This window comes from Phyllostomus discolor, chromosome 4 (assembly GCF_004126475.2).
Source record: "Phyllostomus discolor isolate MPI-MPIP mPhyDis1 chromosome 4, mPhyDis1.pri.v3, whole genome shotgun sequence".
NCBI lineage: Eukaryota > Metazoa > Chordata > Mammalia > Chiroptera > Phyllostomidae > Phyllostomus > Phyllostomus discolor.
In genome coordinates, this window is record NC_040906.2 from 98,087,301 (window position 1) to 98,103,635 (window position 16,335).

The following is a 16,335-nucleotide window of genomic DNA, read 5'->3' on the forward strand; positions in this document are numbered from 1 at the left end:
TGCTTTAGTAATAGAAGTGTTTCTCTTTTTTTAAAGATTTTATTTATTCATTTCCAGAGAGAGGGGAAGGGAGGGAAAGAGAGGGAGAGGAACATCAGTGTGTGGTTGCCTCTCACGTACCCCCTACGGGGAACCTGGCCCACAACCCAGGCATGTGCCCCAACTGGGAAGCGAACCAGTGACCCTTCTGTTCACAGGCTGGTGCTCAATCCATTGAGCCACACCAGCCAGGGCTAGTAATAGAAGTGTTTCTAAATTAATGTACTAAATAGCAAAATCCAATAACATCTAATAAGTACAGTAATTTTAAGTTGTGATAAGCACAAAAAATATTTTGAAATATCTGAAGCCCTGGCTGGTGGAGCTCAGTGGATTGAGCGCGGGCTGCAAACCAAAGCTTCGCAGGTTCGATTCCCAGTCAAGGCACATGCCTGGGTTGCAGGCCACGACCCCCAGCAACCGCACATTGATATTTCTCTCTCTCTCTTTCTCCCTCCCTTCCCTCTCTAAAAAATAAATAAATAAAATCTTTAAAAAAAAGAAATATCTGCCAAACCAATCTTAAGTAAAAAAATAAATCTGATTTTTTAAATTTTATTGGTGAAAAAGTCACAAGAACTTTAATATTACAACTGTGTTATATTATCTAACTTCATAATGGAAGAAACTGCTAAATTTTAGATAGAATTGAAATAAAAACAAAGACAGCTTTTTTCAATTAAAGTTTATGGACCTTCTAAATTCCATCCATGGACCCAAACACCATCTTAAAAGCCCCTGCCCCTAATTTAGATCATAGCTGATAAGCCTCACCTACACACACTCATAAATATATTCTTCTTACATGTAATCAGCCAGCCAATGTTCACCAGACTTTTGGGAAGCCATCTGATCTGAAAGACAGAGATCTAAAAAAACAGGATAATGATACTGGGCAACAATGGTATGCAGAGAGATAAAGACATTTTAAATTATTGTTTACATCATTAGAAATAGAAGATACTACACTTTCATATGAGAAAAGGATGCTATAAAAAGAACACATCAGGAAAAGAAGTTCTTAGAATTTATAACACAATAACAGAAATTAACAACTTTAAAAGCATCAGAAGATAGGGTTGAGGGAGTCTCTCAGGAAGAAAAACAACACAAAAAGTAAAATATAGGAGAAAAAAAAATAGAAGACCAGTCCAACATTTGAATAATATAAAGCCTAAAAATACAGAACAGAAAAAACAATAGTAAAAAACCATTAATAAAATAATTTAAGAAAAACCTTCCAGGATTAAATGACATGAGTTAAATCCTCACCACGGCTGAACAAACACTGTAAACTTTCAGAACATGGAGGACAAACAGATGATCCTACAAGCTTTCAGTGAGGATAAACAGGCCTTAGAAAAAGGATAGGCTATTAGAACACCATTATCACTTCTTGGAAGCAATATCGGAAGTTAGAAGACAGTGGATTAATGCCTTCAAAGCTCTGAAAGTAAACTCACTTCCACTCAGGCAAACTACCAAGTAAAGTATGAAGATGGAATACCAACATTTTCTGACATTCAAAGTCTCAAAAATTGTGCTTTCCCTCTATCTGTTCTTAGGAAGCTACTAGAGGATGTGCTTCTCCAAACAATGGAATAAACCAGGAAAAACAGCAGCGTGGGACCCAATAAGACACATTTACTTCTCCTGAGAGAAAGTAAGATGAATCCCCAGGATCACAATGAATGGGGCCCTAAGATGACGACCATGGCACTGACCCAGAGTGTGCGCATATACACATGTGCATAATCGACATCATATATCCAGGTATTAGTACAAGAGAACAACACTGTAATGCAAGAAAGGAAAAAATAAATCATATAAGACTCCTGGGCTCAGCTCTGAATAACATTTATAATATTAATAACAACAATGCTGAATATTGATCTAATCAAAATAACAATGTGAATATACTGGGAAGTAATTAGGAAACAATTAAAGGAATGAAGGAACCACTAAAGATGAAAATTTCATGAACAAGAGAGCACACTGACAAACTTGATCTACAAAATCAAATGCAGGTTTTTAAAAAAGAAATGAAACAAACTTGTTCAAGCCTGCTTAAGAGACAAAAAGCAAGAACACAAAAAAACATTAGCAATATGAACAGATAGATATTTTTAAAAATCATATGAGAATAACAGGAGAAACATTAATGCAATAGGTTTGAAAGCCTAAATAAAATAAGCAATTTTCTAGAAAAACAAATTTTGAAAATTGTTCTGAAAACATAAATTATAAAAATATTTAAGGTGGCAGGGGGAAACTCAATAGTGATAATAATAACAACGATAGAAGCAACACACACACCTGTTGTAGTGCCGAGTGCTGGGCAGTTTGGAGATGCTCTTTACATGCACTGCCTGAGCTCATCCTTCCAACTTCATGAGGCAGGCACTGATGTTAATTTCATATGTGAGAAAACTGGAGCCAAAGAAGTGAAGTAACTCGTACAAGTCTCACAGCTAATTTACACAGGGAGTCTTGGCTCCCGAGTTCACTGGCTCAATTTTGCAGGTAAGTTCTGCTAAAACTTAAAGGAATGAGTAACTCCTACAGTAGAGCCAGTATTCCAGGGTACAGAAAAAGAAAAAAAGCTACATCACAGATGAATCAGATCATCCATATTCCAAATGTATGTGAAAATGGTAACTTTTACATTATTACATGCATTTCGCCCCAATCAAGAAATACATATGTTGAATAAAAGAAAAAGAAAAGCTAGGTAAATGATTTGGCAGGGTAGGGAAAAAGTAGGTTTATAGTTGTTCTCATGGAAAATAATACAATGATTAATAAAGAATAATGCAAGAATAAGCTCTGTTTCATGTGGTCACAACTGCAAACCTACTTTCACCCACCCTGTCTGTGGTACACAAGGTCAGGGCTTTAGATCAATGTCACTTATTGTTACAGGGTGCCACCAAGAGGGGGGCCCCAAAAAGGGATTTGGAATGGGGTCCAGAACTCAAGGTGTCCAGGAAATATTAGGATACCCTCACCCCTCCCCGCCACAGGTGTGAGTGGGGGGAAGGGACACATGGAGCAGGGCCATTGAGAGCTGTTTTGCATAGCAACAGCTTTGTAGCTAACCTCTGGGGTGGTCATTTAACATATCTATAACCCATAACTGGTTATATGGATATGTTAAATAGCTGTGGCCTTGCTCTGAGCCAGGAGGATGGAAGGAACTTCCCCCCCAAGATGTAACTGGGAGGCAACTCCCCCTAGTTACAGCACCTGCATGAGAACATGGAGATGATTGGCTCCACGCCATGGGGCCACGCCTGCCCAGACTCACTATGGCAGCCCAGTAAAGCTGGAAGGATATGAGAGTGCTGGCAAGTGTACCCAATTGTGGGAGGAGTTGGAAATGGGGCTGCAGAGGAAGATTGGCATGGGGATTTAAACCCAGACATGGTAGCCAGTGGAGGGAGAACCACATGGCTTTGCCAGAGTGGGGACCCCCGCAGCTTTAGAAGGGGGAACCACCACCTGGCTTTAGCAGAGTTCCCAGTGACACAGCTGATGGTGCTGGGAACCGAGGGAGGCCTACCAGCTGAGATGGAGTACTGGGAAGAACCAGAGGGCTGCCTGAGCCATGGACTTCTATTTCTTTTCCTGAGATACAGTACCCCAGACTGGGCAAAGTGGGAAGGAAGGACTGTGTATGTTTATGGGTGTTTTAGGGGACTTTAGGATTTTGATGAAGACATTAGGTCACTCCTTGAAGTCTGTATAGCATTAAATAAACATTTCCTTTCCTTTTCACAAATCTCTGGCCTTGAGAGATGTCTTTCCTATAAGGCAGTGGACATAATGAACCTGGGGGCTTCCTTTCAGTAATAGTATATTGCCCTTGGCCCCCCTGTGTTCTGTAACATTATGAGCAGAGATGCAAAAAAAAAAATCCTAAATGAAATAGTAAATGAAAACAAGCAATGGATTTAAAAAATAATACCTTCTGGTAAAATGAGGTTTATCCCAAGAATATAAGGATGCCTTGATATTAAAATATTGCTTCAAAGTATGAAATCTTAGAGGGAAAGAAATATCTCAGTATTTATAGAAAAAGTACTCAAACTTCAACACCTATTTAAAAAAAAAAAAGCGACTCTAAGCAGGAAAAAAAATGAATAGTCACTTCATCACTCCAAAATCAGAGGCAATCTTAAATATTGTATTGGAGATCTTGGGGGGGGGGGGGGAATAATAAGAAAAAGAGAGAAACATTAGAATTGTAAAGAGTCAAATCATTACTACATAATACATCCAAAACAACGAACCGATAAACAAACCTAACTTCAGAAAAGTCAGCAAAGTTACAGGCTAACAAAACCAATATTTAAATACCATCAGCTCTTTTATGCAGTAATAATTTAGAAAATGAAATAAATATGAACCCTTAAAGTAGCAACAAAACTCATAAAATATAAAGGAATAACTCTAATAAAAATGTATAGTGTCCTTAAGGAGAAGATTACAAAATTTCACTACAGGAGATAAAAGAAAAATATGAATAAAGAGAGAAGAAATGGAAGGGAGGATTTAATAGTTAAAAGGAACCAATTTACTCAGTTAATAAATTTAATGCAACCACAATACCAAAAAGGGTTTTTTATTAAATTTGGCAAACTAATTTTGAAGTTCATATTGAGTACTACAAATGCAACATTAGTCAAAACCACTTTGAAGATTCCAGAAAAGAGAGTGGCTGAACATTAAGACTTATTATAATCGCAGAAATTTAAAAGTACGACAATAGAAGAGAACCAGCAGATTCCCGGAACTGAGTGTGACTGGCTCAGGTCCAGACGGCCATGCCCCAGTGGGAGTTTGGTGGAGGTGGCCTTTGGAATGGAGGCAGGAAAGTCCTATGTTCATATTAAAAAAGTAATCAACAAAATTGGATCCCTACCTCATACCAAACACACACAAAAAATTCTAGACAAATTAAATTTTCAATTTTAAAGTCTCATTTTTTATATGTGTAAAAAAATAAGGAGATATTGGCCTTAGTCTTTATTGCATCGGGGCAGTAAAGCATTCTTAACACACTACCTCCCCCAACAAAACAAAGCCACCGCTGTCCCACAGAGGAGATGACTGATGAATCTGATTACACCAAAATGAAAGGTGAGGGTGGGGACTACTAATAGCAAAGGATACACGACATTAAAAAGAAGAACTAGATGTTAAGAGAAATTATTTGTAACTTACATACAAGACTGGTGCTCAGAACCTGTAAATAACTCCTAAAAACCAGTAAGAAAAAAAGCAACAGAAAAATGGGCAAAGGAAGTGGTTTATAAAAAACACAGACTATAAATATTAAGAAGTATGATCAACTTTACCAATAATCAACAGAAAACAAACTAAAATAAGAAACCATTTTCCACCCCGGAACCTGGAAGACTGTGGTGAGTTGGAAGGTACCGAGCATGGTGACATTCTGAGAGCACAAACTGCTGCGGCCACACTGAAGGGCGACTTGGCATCAGCTTTAAAGCACATGCGCCCTCTACTACCCAAAGTTCCTCTCCCAGCTATTTACCTAGAGAAACACCATCTGCACAAACTACACACTACCATGGTGTACTACAATGTTCATTCCAGCAGCTTCATGATAATAATAAACTACTAGAAACCCAAATGCCCAGCAACGGGGAAGTGACTGCAGTACATGAACTTATATGATAGGCATTAACATCCTACATGTTCTAGATCTTAAAACCATGTTGATTTAAAAAGTTGCAGGGTAATATGTGCAATATCCATTCAAGTAATAACACACACATCATTATACTTCTTATGGATATAAATATGTCTCGTGCAAAAATCAGGGGTTATAGTCAAAGGAGCCATATATATATGGGCTGCCTGCCCTGCAGATCTCCTGTTCACATGCATCACTAGCACTGCAGCACAGAAAAGAGGTCAAGGCTATGACCGTGGGGCAGTGCTCTGGGACAAGTCCTTTTTGCTAGCTCTATTTCTCCCAGAGGGGTGTAAAAATGTCCACAGCACAGACTCTGTTTAAGGTTCCTTGAAAGATTAGCTCCTCTTGGTTACATCCCATTTCTAAGTGTGGAACTGGCTCTGCCTGGTATAGCCAAGGGCTTCACACATGCATAAATTAATTCACTAACATACATTTGTCAATATACATCTATTACGTTTCTGCTACATGCTGGCCTCTCTACTCAGTACTGGGAGGAGAGTAAGTCTTAGTCCTCAAAGAGCTTACAGTCTGTTCAGGGAGACAAGGAGAAGAAAGTTACACCACAATGTGGTCAGAGCTACCAGTGCAGTCAGCACTAGGTGCTGTGGGAGCACAGAGGACCATCGCCTACACTAGGGCTGAGCGGTGTTTGGGGAACTCCAAATGGAGGGCGCTAAGGCTGGGTGAACAGGACAGCAGGTAGAACCTAGTGGCAACACGAACTGGCACCAACGCTGCTTCTCCCTAGCAGAAGGGGGCAAGTGTAGAGGCCCACAGCCCTCAACAGTGAGGGCCTTTTACCTCAGCTGTTCCTCTTGTAGCCATCGCTGCATATGCCCTCTCTTTGGAAGAGTCACCATACAGAAAATAAAAGAGCAAGTCCAGGGTCCCACGTAATATGACCGGCCCACACACATGCCCAGGGCCAGCCTGTATGAACAGAGAGCCTACTTTAATAGGATTCTTAAGGGATCAAGAATTTTTACCCAGTACCCCAAATCTAGTTCCCAAAAAAAGTATCAGCCATTTCCCTGACAATTCAGTAACATGTGTGGCTTTGTCACCAGATACTTGGCAGATGACTCCGGAGTAACAGCACGGCTCCTGTGGTAGGAGGAACGGAGGAGCTCTCGTCACTGTTCCCCGGCACCCAGGTTACTGTGAGCACCGTATCAACAGGGCTGTTTCAGTCAAAGCTCAGGAAACAAAAAGGCATTGGCTCTGATTCACTTTGTTAACTGAACAATTAACAGAAAACCAGAGAAATGTTATGAAGAGTGCATTGTCCATGGTATAGTTAGGGAAGTGAATGAGAAAATATTTACTTAAAAATGTTAAACATCTTTAAAATTTTTTTCTTTTTCCAAAAGATAAGGCAGTGCTCTTAAAACCTCAGAGAAAAAGAGATGCCAAATTAGAAGTGCTGAATTCTCACATACCAGATGGAAAGACAAGTGCCAAGAGATTAAATACACTTCCCGAGGTCAAGCACAGATGCACGTGAATAGCAAAGTACTCAACCTTGATTTAGCAACACCCATCTCTGGTAAACACCAGTATCCTTAAATACACAGATTCCCCCAAATTAGACTAGGAGGGCGTTGGCAGACATGGAGAGAAGTAAACACACTTCCCTCCCTTCTCTCTTCCCTCACTTCCTTTCGCCTCCCCACTTTTGTTACCATAACCCAGCAGTCCCCCTAAGCCAGGTTTTCATAGTATATGTCATGCTGGAAGCTTCAAGGCCACTGGGGAAATGAGGGAGGGTGTTCACTCCACTTAGTAGTGTGCAAAATTCCCAACTTGAAGCTTATTCAGAATCTTCTGTTACACTGAGTCTCAGCCCTTTTTTTTTTCAATCAGGAAACCGAGGCAGTTCGATCAGCTTTTCTTGAGAGCTGGCTTTCAGGCCTCACACTCCATGGGACTTCAGGAGGCAATTCACAGGACAGAAAGAGCCTTGTCAGAACACCTGGTCCTGTGCCTGTGTGTGTGTGTGTGTGCGTGTGTGTGTCTGGAGGAAGTCGTTTTATTTCTTTACCTGAGGATTTGTTTCCTTATTACAAAATGGCAGCGAGTCTAACACCCCTATATACTTTAGGAATATTTATTGTGAAAGTCTAATGAGACTCGAGCTGAAAAGTAGCTTTTGAGGTAGAAAATACAAAGAGGCACAACAGAAAGAATAAAGCAGCATGGCAGACAGCTCACAGACATATTACATTCTGATTCAAATCCAAGGTTAACACAGGTAGGAAAAGAGAACCAGTCAGCCATTTCCCAGGTAACACCTGAGCTGACAAATCACACTGTATGCAAGAGACTGAAAAGACCGGAAGCACCTTTCCTGTGCTTTCAGGTTTAAAACGGTTAATCCTCTCAAGAGCCTGAGCCACCAGCAGGTACCCCGAGTGTTCCAAGCAACATGACAACATGAGACCAGTCATCCTTCAGCAAAGGCACCTCTTACTAGGTACCTCTGATGACAGCTGTTATAGTTAGCCAACTATTTACACTTTCCCCTCTTATCATTCACTTTGTCTTCATATTACTGCCTATTTATAGTTAACTTTTTAGCGGTTCTGTCAACATCTCAGCTACTGAATGTATGGGAAAATAAACCTAACTTCATTGCAACTTAAAATATTTATTTTGCATGGAATTGAGCAGGATTCCTCCTTGGCCTAGCAATGTGAGGTCATGTGTGGCCAAGCACGGCCTATGGATGCACTTGAACTGCATATATTTGAAGTATACAGCTTGATCAATGTTGACATATTTTTTTTTAAAGATTTTATTTATTTATTTTTAGAGAGGGAAGGGAGGGACATAGAGAGAGAGAGAAATATCCATGTGCGGTTGCTGGGGGTTATGGCCTGCAACCCAGGAATGTACCCTGGCTGGGAATCGAACCTGGGACACTTTGGTTCCCAGCCCGCGCTCCATCCACTGGGCTACACCAGCCAGGGGATTGTTGACATATTTTTATATCTGAGAAACCATCACCAAAAACAAGAGAATATAGCTATCACCCCCAAAAGTTTCCTTGTGACTCTCTAATAATTCCTACCCCCACCCACCATCCTCAGGCAACCGCTAGCCTTCTATTACTATAGATTAGTTTGAAGCTAAAATTTAATGTAAATGGAATTCTGTATGTATTCCTTTTTGCCTTGCTTCTGGTACCCACCTTAATTATTCTGAGGTTCATCCATGTTGTTGTATGGGTCAATAGTGCCTTTTTAATGCCGAGTGCATTCTGTTATGTGGATATACCACAATTTGTTTGTCCATTCACTTGTTATATATTTGGGTTGTTTCCAGTTTTTGACATCAGAAATAAAAATGTAATAAACATTTGTGTAGGAGCCTTTGTTCAGACATATATTATCACTTCTCTTGGGTAAATCCCTGAGGGTGGAATGGCTAGATCATACAGTAAATGAATGTTTAACTTTTTGATGAACCTCTGACCTGTTTTCCAATGTGGATTAGCCATTTCGCTCTCTCACTGTCCATACATGAGCTAGAGATGCTCCACACATCTGTTTTTCTTAGTTTCGGCCATTCTAATGGGTATGTAATGGTATTTTATGGTTGTTTTAATTTACAACACCCTGATACTAATAATCTTGAGCATTTTCTCAGGAGCTTATTGGTCATTCATTCATCTCGTTTTGTGAATTGTCTATATAAATCTTTTGCCAATCTTTTTATTGGGTTGTTTGTCTTCTTAGTAAGCTGTTCTTTACACAGCCTGGATACAAGTTCCTGATACATGTGTGTTGTCTATGCTGTCTTGTCATTTTCTTAACAGTATCTGGGAAGAGAAAAGATTTTTTATTTTGATGAAGTCCAACTTTGATTTTTTGATTTTATGGTTCATGTATTTGGTACTGTATTTAAGAAATCTTTGCCTACCCCAAGGTTGCAAAGATTTTCTCTTTTTTTTTCTTTTAGAAATTTTAGAGTTTTACATTTTAGAGATTGAGCCTTATGGTCCATTTGGAGTTAATTTGGATAGAAGGTTGGATGTCCATTTTTTCCATATGGTTATCCAGCTGCTCCAGCACCATTTGTTATGGAGACTTTTCTTTCCTCCATTGAACCACTACCTTGGTACCTTTCTTGCAAACCACTTAGACAGATATGTATAGACCTATTTCTGGACTCTATTCTCCTTGAACTCACTCAAGCCAATAATAATCTTTCATCAGTGCTCAGTTCTCTTCTGTTTAGAAGTAGGTAAGTCCTTGGCTCTGGGATGGATGAATAAAGAGGCCCATCTTGCTTAAGTAACAGAATTATTCTGTCTGAAGTAACAAGGGTGGGCCCCACTGATAGTCTGACCATGATTTCTGCCTTTCTTTGCATAGTGCTGGGAAGATGTTAGCAGGCGGTGTGGAGGGCTTTGACTGCATGTGATTATTATATTTTTTAAAGTCAACACAGCTCCCAAATTAAATTTAGAGTTATGCTTGACAGCATGCCATACTGGAAGATTAGTCTCTGTTGCTGATGGTGGATCCAGGATTTATAGGTTATTGCCCAAGAAGAAGCCTACAGCATTACCCAGTCTTCACTGAGAATAATGTCCCTGAAGACATTTCCCAGACAGTGCGATAGAGTCTCAGCTTCCAGAACTAAAGGCATCAAAAGGCCCGCCAACTTCCTTAGAAGCTTCTCTAGTCCAATAATATCAGCCAATGTTTATTCAATAGTTATGTGCTAAGCACATTACTTATATGCTTTTTATTTTGTTTATTTAACAACCTGACAAAGAAGGTGCCATAATTATTTCCATTTTACAAAGAAAGTGAGGCAGAAAAAGGTGAAACAACCTGCCCCAGGTTTCTCCAGTGAGGGGGTAACAGAGTTGAGATCCGTCTGCCTGACTTCAGCTCTCAAACCTCACCCTCAAAGTTACACTGCCTCAGGGTACTCGCCGGGGACTGAGGCAGCATTTAGAAACTCACTCCCATGGATGAGGCGCCTGCTCAGAGGACCTGAGGGTGGGGAGCATCTCTGTGAAACTGCTTACCTGGCCCCCAAGGTTTGCTGGGAATGCCACCATACTCCCTCATTTCCTTCTGTTAAATATCTCCTACCTCAAAAGGGACCCAATCTGAAATTATCTCAGACCACAAATTGGAGTAACTTTGATTAGCAATTCAGAAATATAAAAAACCAGAACGTTAAGAGCATAGTTAGCACTGTCTTCTAATGACAATTATTTTAATTAAATTACTAATTTGACCCTTATCAGAAACCTCTGACATAAGTTTAGTCTCCATTTTACATATCGGGAGGCCCAGGGTCAGGAAGACGAGGTGACTGGCCTGTGGTGGTCACGGGGGCAAGAGCGGCAGAGAGAGAGTTCCCGCCTCACACAGGGCAGCCCACCACATCCTCGTCACATCCACCTGCTAAGCAGCTTTCCTTCCACTCAATTCCATGTATCCCATGATTCCCTTACCCCATGCTTGTCTCACTGCATTTTCCATGGCACTTAATTTGCCTGCCTGTAGGTGTTTCGAGAGACAAAGCAATGGAGGCACACGCTGGCCAGTGGCACAGAGGGTGGGGGCTGCATGGGAAAGGGTTGGGGCAGCAAAAGTAGCCTGAAGGGCCAGGGACAGGACCACCTAGGGGTCTGGACACCCTCCCTGTAGGATGGCCCTTGGCAGCACCCACTGCTGAGTATGAGAAGATAGAAAAACTACAGAAGTGTAAAAAACACAACAAACAAAAATAAAAATCAGAAAAGAAGAGAAACCAGAAGGTCCAGGTCTGAAAAGCCAAAGAAGAGCAGGACCACGTAAGCTCACAGCACCAGGACCCCAGACAGACCCAGACTAGGAGAAAAGAGTTGAAACCCAGGCTCTGCCACCGGCCAGCTGATGGCCTCAGGAAGATCACTTCACTTTCAAAGCCCCATGTCTTCCCAAAAAAGTGAAGCCTACCCCTTGTCCCTGCTAACCAAAACAGGGTGTGATGGGTAGGGTAGACAACCAGGAAGAGGATGGTGCTCTTTCCAAAACCACCCACAAACATCAGGCAAGCACTAATACCACACTTGCGGCACTGCCCACTCTGCCTGACTACAGAGCCACGGTTCACACAGGGCTTCCAAGGAAGCGCCTTTGGGATTCGTTTCATCAATGATCCAATGCGACCGTATACAGGTTGGGAGGGACCAGACTTATGCCGTGATTACGAAGCCCTTGCAGCAGACTCCACAGGTTCCTGGGGCTCCCCAAGAGCTGGGCTGGCCAGACTGTTCTAGGACAAGGCCACCAAGGGACAGGGGACGCTCAGGGACCCCAAGGGACCCTGTCACCAAGGGACAAGGCCATCACGGCTCAGGGCCAACCGACTTTATGGTTAGGAAATTCCTAATTGCGCGGCTGTCTTCATCAAAACTCATCCATTCTTGCAATTACTCTCTCCGAGAATTATGCAGCTGACATTAAAAAGAAAGCTGCCAGGGGAACAGAACCAAGGTAGGGAAAATACTGCTTCTGACAGACCTGTGGTAACAACTTGACACAAATCGCACGTGAAAAGGCCGTTCTGTAGTTCAGGGCAAGGGTGAAGCTGAAACTCTGACTTAAGTGCACCGTATCTAGGCCCTAAACACCAGTCTCTCTGGCTTCAACCGCCCCAGGCCATGGGCAGCCAGAACGCGTGCTTTCTGGGGCCCATGTGAAGTTGGCCACCCATTCCCAGCCAGAGTTGTCAACTTGTTTCACACTGAACACACGTTTTCACTTTCTCTTAAAAACTCATGAGCTCTGACAACCCCCAGGTTCACATTCCCACAGGGAAACTCCACTGGGGGTCGGGGGGGACCCCTCACCCAGGCATACACTTCCTAGTTGCCACAGACCTAGGCAATTTCTCCTGGTTTTGGACTGGCTTTGGAGGGCATCTGAGACTGTGACTCCTAATTTAGATGAGGCCCTGTGGACAAACACTCATTCTGAGTTTCTGCAGGGGTTGGGGGATGGGTTGGTGGTCTGGCTATAGTCTACTGCCTTCCCCAGATTTCTAGAGCAGACACAGGGGATCAAAGGCCCAATGTTAAACTAGCATCAGCTCCAGCCTAGCAGCATTTACCTGGCCACATGTGCCACTCAACTCATTAGAAGGCCTCCCCTCTGGATAAAGGAGCTCACCCAGCTTGAAGGCACCTCTGTTGCCTTTCTGTAACACTTGAAGGCTTAAAAAAAACACACACACACAAAGAAAACCTTCAGAGGTCTGAAGGGATCACCACAAATGGGTATGATTTTTAAATCTCATGCTAAGACTGATAAAAGATGCAGTAGGTGTGAGTTCTCCAAGGACACGTCCAGTCTTGGGCAAAATCATGAAGTTCTTAACCCTCTCTGCCCCTTGTCTGGGGCAGGACATTAGACATGTATACCTCAATGTAGAATTCAAGCTGGTAAGATTTGTTGCGTAGAAGTATGTGCACCATAGGATGTGAGACTGTTCCCAGTGAAAAACTATTCAGCTCTCGGGGAAAACAAGGAGGCCTCCGCGAGGGCGCATGAACACAGCTATCCGCTCCACGTCAGGTCAGTCCTGCTGGAAATTAATTTGTAATGCCTGAATAAACAGGCGTGTCAACTAGCCTTATGCTGAAAATTCCCACCAATAAACAATACTTAGATTGGAGTCAGATTTCTGTACCCTGTAAAATGCAAACATGCTATCTGACCAACACCTTAATTAATCACATTTAATACTTTCCTGACTACACATCTCATAAGTTTCAGATTGTGACAGAATGGAACACAGAACAGCAAGTCTGATGGAGGAAAAGGATGAAAGAGTCCAGATCTTAGGCAACCAGGAAGATCAGGGTAAAACCACACAATAGTGAGATGGTGAGCACAGAGTATAATAAATAGCAATATTTGCTTGAACCAGTTCTGCTCAACAAGACTAAAAACCATAGGTAGATACATTCCTACCCTGGTATCCATCTTTTCTTCCTGTCACTGAGACACTAGAGAACAAGCTTTTCCATCTGTGACGATAAATAATAGTTACGATCCCGATGAGCTACCAAAGGAATGGCTCTAATCTCAGTGTGGGGGAGGAGCAACTTAAAGCAGTTGCTTTACCAGCTCTATGAAGTGCAGTACCACGTCCCACTTCATTTTCACCTTCCCCATAAAGACCTGCACACTCACACACATTACACATTATCCCAAAAGGAATTAACATACTTTCCTGTAAGTAAAAGTAAAGTTCTAACAATTTAGGCCTTATATTAAGATGGTACACATAGCCGAGCTCAAATCCGGTCACATCCTAAAAGCTCTTATTTTTGCATTTAAATCACTATGCAACTTGTATCGGGTGGTGCAAAAGTAAGTTTACAATTGTGAGTACATGAAACACAGTTTATTCTTGTATTATTATTTATTAATTATTGTATTATTTTCCATACGAACAACTGTAAACCTACTTTTTCCCTACCTTGTATATAGAGAATCATGGTGATGGCAGCATCTTCATGTCCCGGTAAGTAAATCTGCTGCCTTATATGAGGATAGCCTAATAGGAGACTAAAAACATTTTTCTCAGCATTCATAAAGGGGAGGGGGGAGAATCAGAGGGCAGGTAATGATTCTCACCCAGAGAACAAAGCAGTCAGAGACACACTTCAGTATGAAATTGTGTCCTCCGATGTCTGCATTCGAACATCAACTGTGACAAAAACCCAAACAGATCTGTGTATGAGGGGCAAAGGAAAGGAATAGTTCCCATTGCAACGGTCATTAAGCTGGTGACACACAGGACAACAGATTCAACAGCACAGACTGGGTCACATGGTCATGTAAAAATCAGCCCGCTTCTTACATAAAAGACATCATCTTGTTTTAAAAAATAGTCAAAAAGCTAAGGGGAGGGACACAGAACCCACTAAGGTGCAACTATATGAAGTCTTTTCATCTTGCCTAGTGCTTCTCTCTCCCAACTCATTCACACTTCAGGACTCCTAAAATGGTGTGTATTCTCTTTCCACCTGCCCAACTTCCGCCAGTAAATCTGTGAAGAGGGGTAACACAGGAGGGATGGATTCTTCAGAAAGAAGAAGGACCTTACCACTTCTGGGAGCAGCTTAGTTGAGAGGTCATGGATGGCTTTGACCACTATACAGATGGATGACAGAAGAAATATCACCCCCAAGATGACACAGGCTCTGCAAAAATAAATAAATAAATAAAACATTAAGAAACTTACCTAGGAGAACTCCACTCTGCTGATTTACATAATGACAGTGACAAAGATGCAATCCAAGGCATTGAGACCCAATCATAATTTGCCGCATTCCCAATGTGACCACCCACAGTCTCAGAATTGGTAGTGAACCCTTTCTAAGAGAATGATTCAGAATTTTATCATCATGGGAAAGAGGCTCACCATCCTGCATCATCTCACAACTGTCCATGGATGCTGGCATGAAAGAATCTCCAAGGTGATGAAATCCCACTCCCCCATTCCCCCACCCCACACCCCAGCCTGGCAACACAGTTCACTCCTCCTCCAGCTGGAGGGTGCAGGGTTCAAGAGCAAAGAGTGGAGGCTCTAGTACGAGACATTCCAAGCTCTATCATTTAACATGTTGTTTGATCTTGATCAAGTACTTGACTCCTTTTAACCTCTATTTTCACACCTGCCAAATGGGAACATTTTCTACCTGAAGATGAAATCAGATAAGACACAGAGTATAAAAAAGTAACGCATGAATGCTGGCTTAAACAAAGAAAAACAAAAATCAACGCTGGATGTCTCTGTCTGGTGATAAGACACCTTTGGATTTTACCACAGACAAAAAGGAAGAATGATCTGTTAATAACAAAAGACGGAGTATTTATGACAAAATGGGCAATTCTATTTTTTTTAAATCCTCACCCAAGGATATGTTTCTTAATGATTTTAGAGAAAGAGGAAGGGAGAGAGAGGGAGAGAGAAACATCAATTGGTTGTATACCGTACATGCCCTGACCAGGGATAGAACCCTCAACCTAGGTATGTGCCCTGACTGGAGGTTGAACTGAAAACTTTTTGATGTACAGGATGATGCTCCAACCACACTGAGCAATCTTGCCAGGGCAAGATGGAACAATTCTTGAGACAGATATGAGGGGAGAGAAGTTAGGATGAGATCAACTAAGACACCCAGCACAGGAGAAGGTGGGAGCAAGGGCCAAGGGTGAGGTGTAGGGGCACCAAAGAAGCTTGTGGGGCTCAGACACAGAGCTGTCTCTGGCACCCCAGACACAACAACTCACAGGAGAAGATGGGATATAAAAGCAAATACGAGGGAATGATAGTACAAGGGTCAAAATACCAAATGACAATGAAAAGACAGAGAAAAATGCAAGAATGACCACAGTTAGCTCTCGGTCCCATCCTGTCCCATCCTAATCATTCAATGGCCTCCTCAGCCCTCTTCCCCCACTGTCAAATAAAATTATCTCTCTTTACTACCTGGGATTTCCTTCTCTGGACTAACAGAACGGCCCAAAGTTTCCCGCCTAACACTG

General features: G+C 41.9%; 1 protein-coding gene across 1 annotated transcript in view; it reads right to left on the reverse strand.

Annotated features, from left to right (window-relative positions):
• Window positions 1–16,335, reverse strand: part of TMEM163 (transmembrane protein 163) — a 221,871-nt gene that overhangs the window by 28,863 nt on the left and 176,673 nt on the right. Inside the window, exon 5 of the mRNA XM_036023651.1 lies at window positions 14,891–14,987. Within this exon, the coding sequence (XP_035879544.1) occupies window positions 14,891–14,987 (97 nt within the window). The remainder of the gene's footprint in view (window positions 1–14,890; window positions 14,988–16,335) is intronic.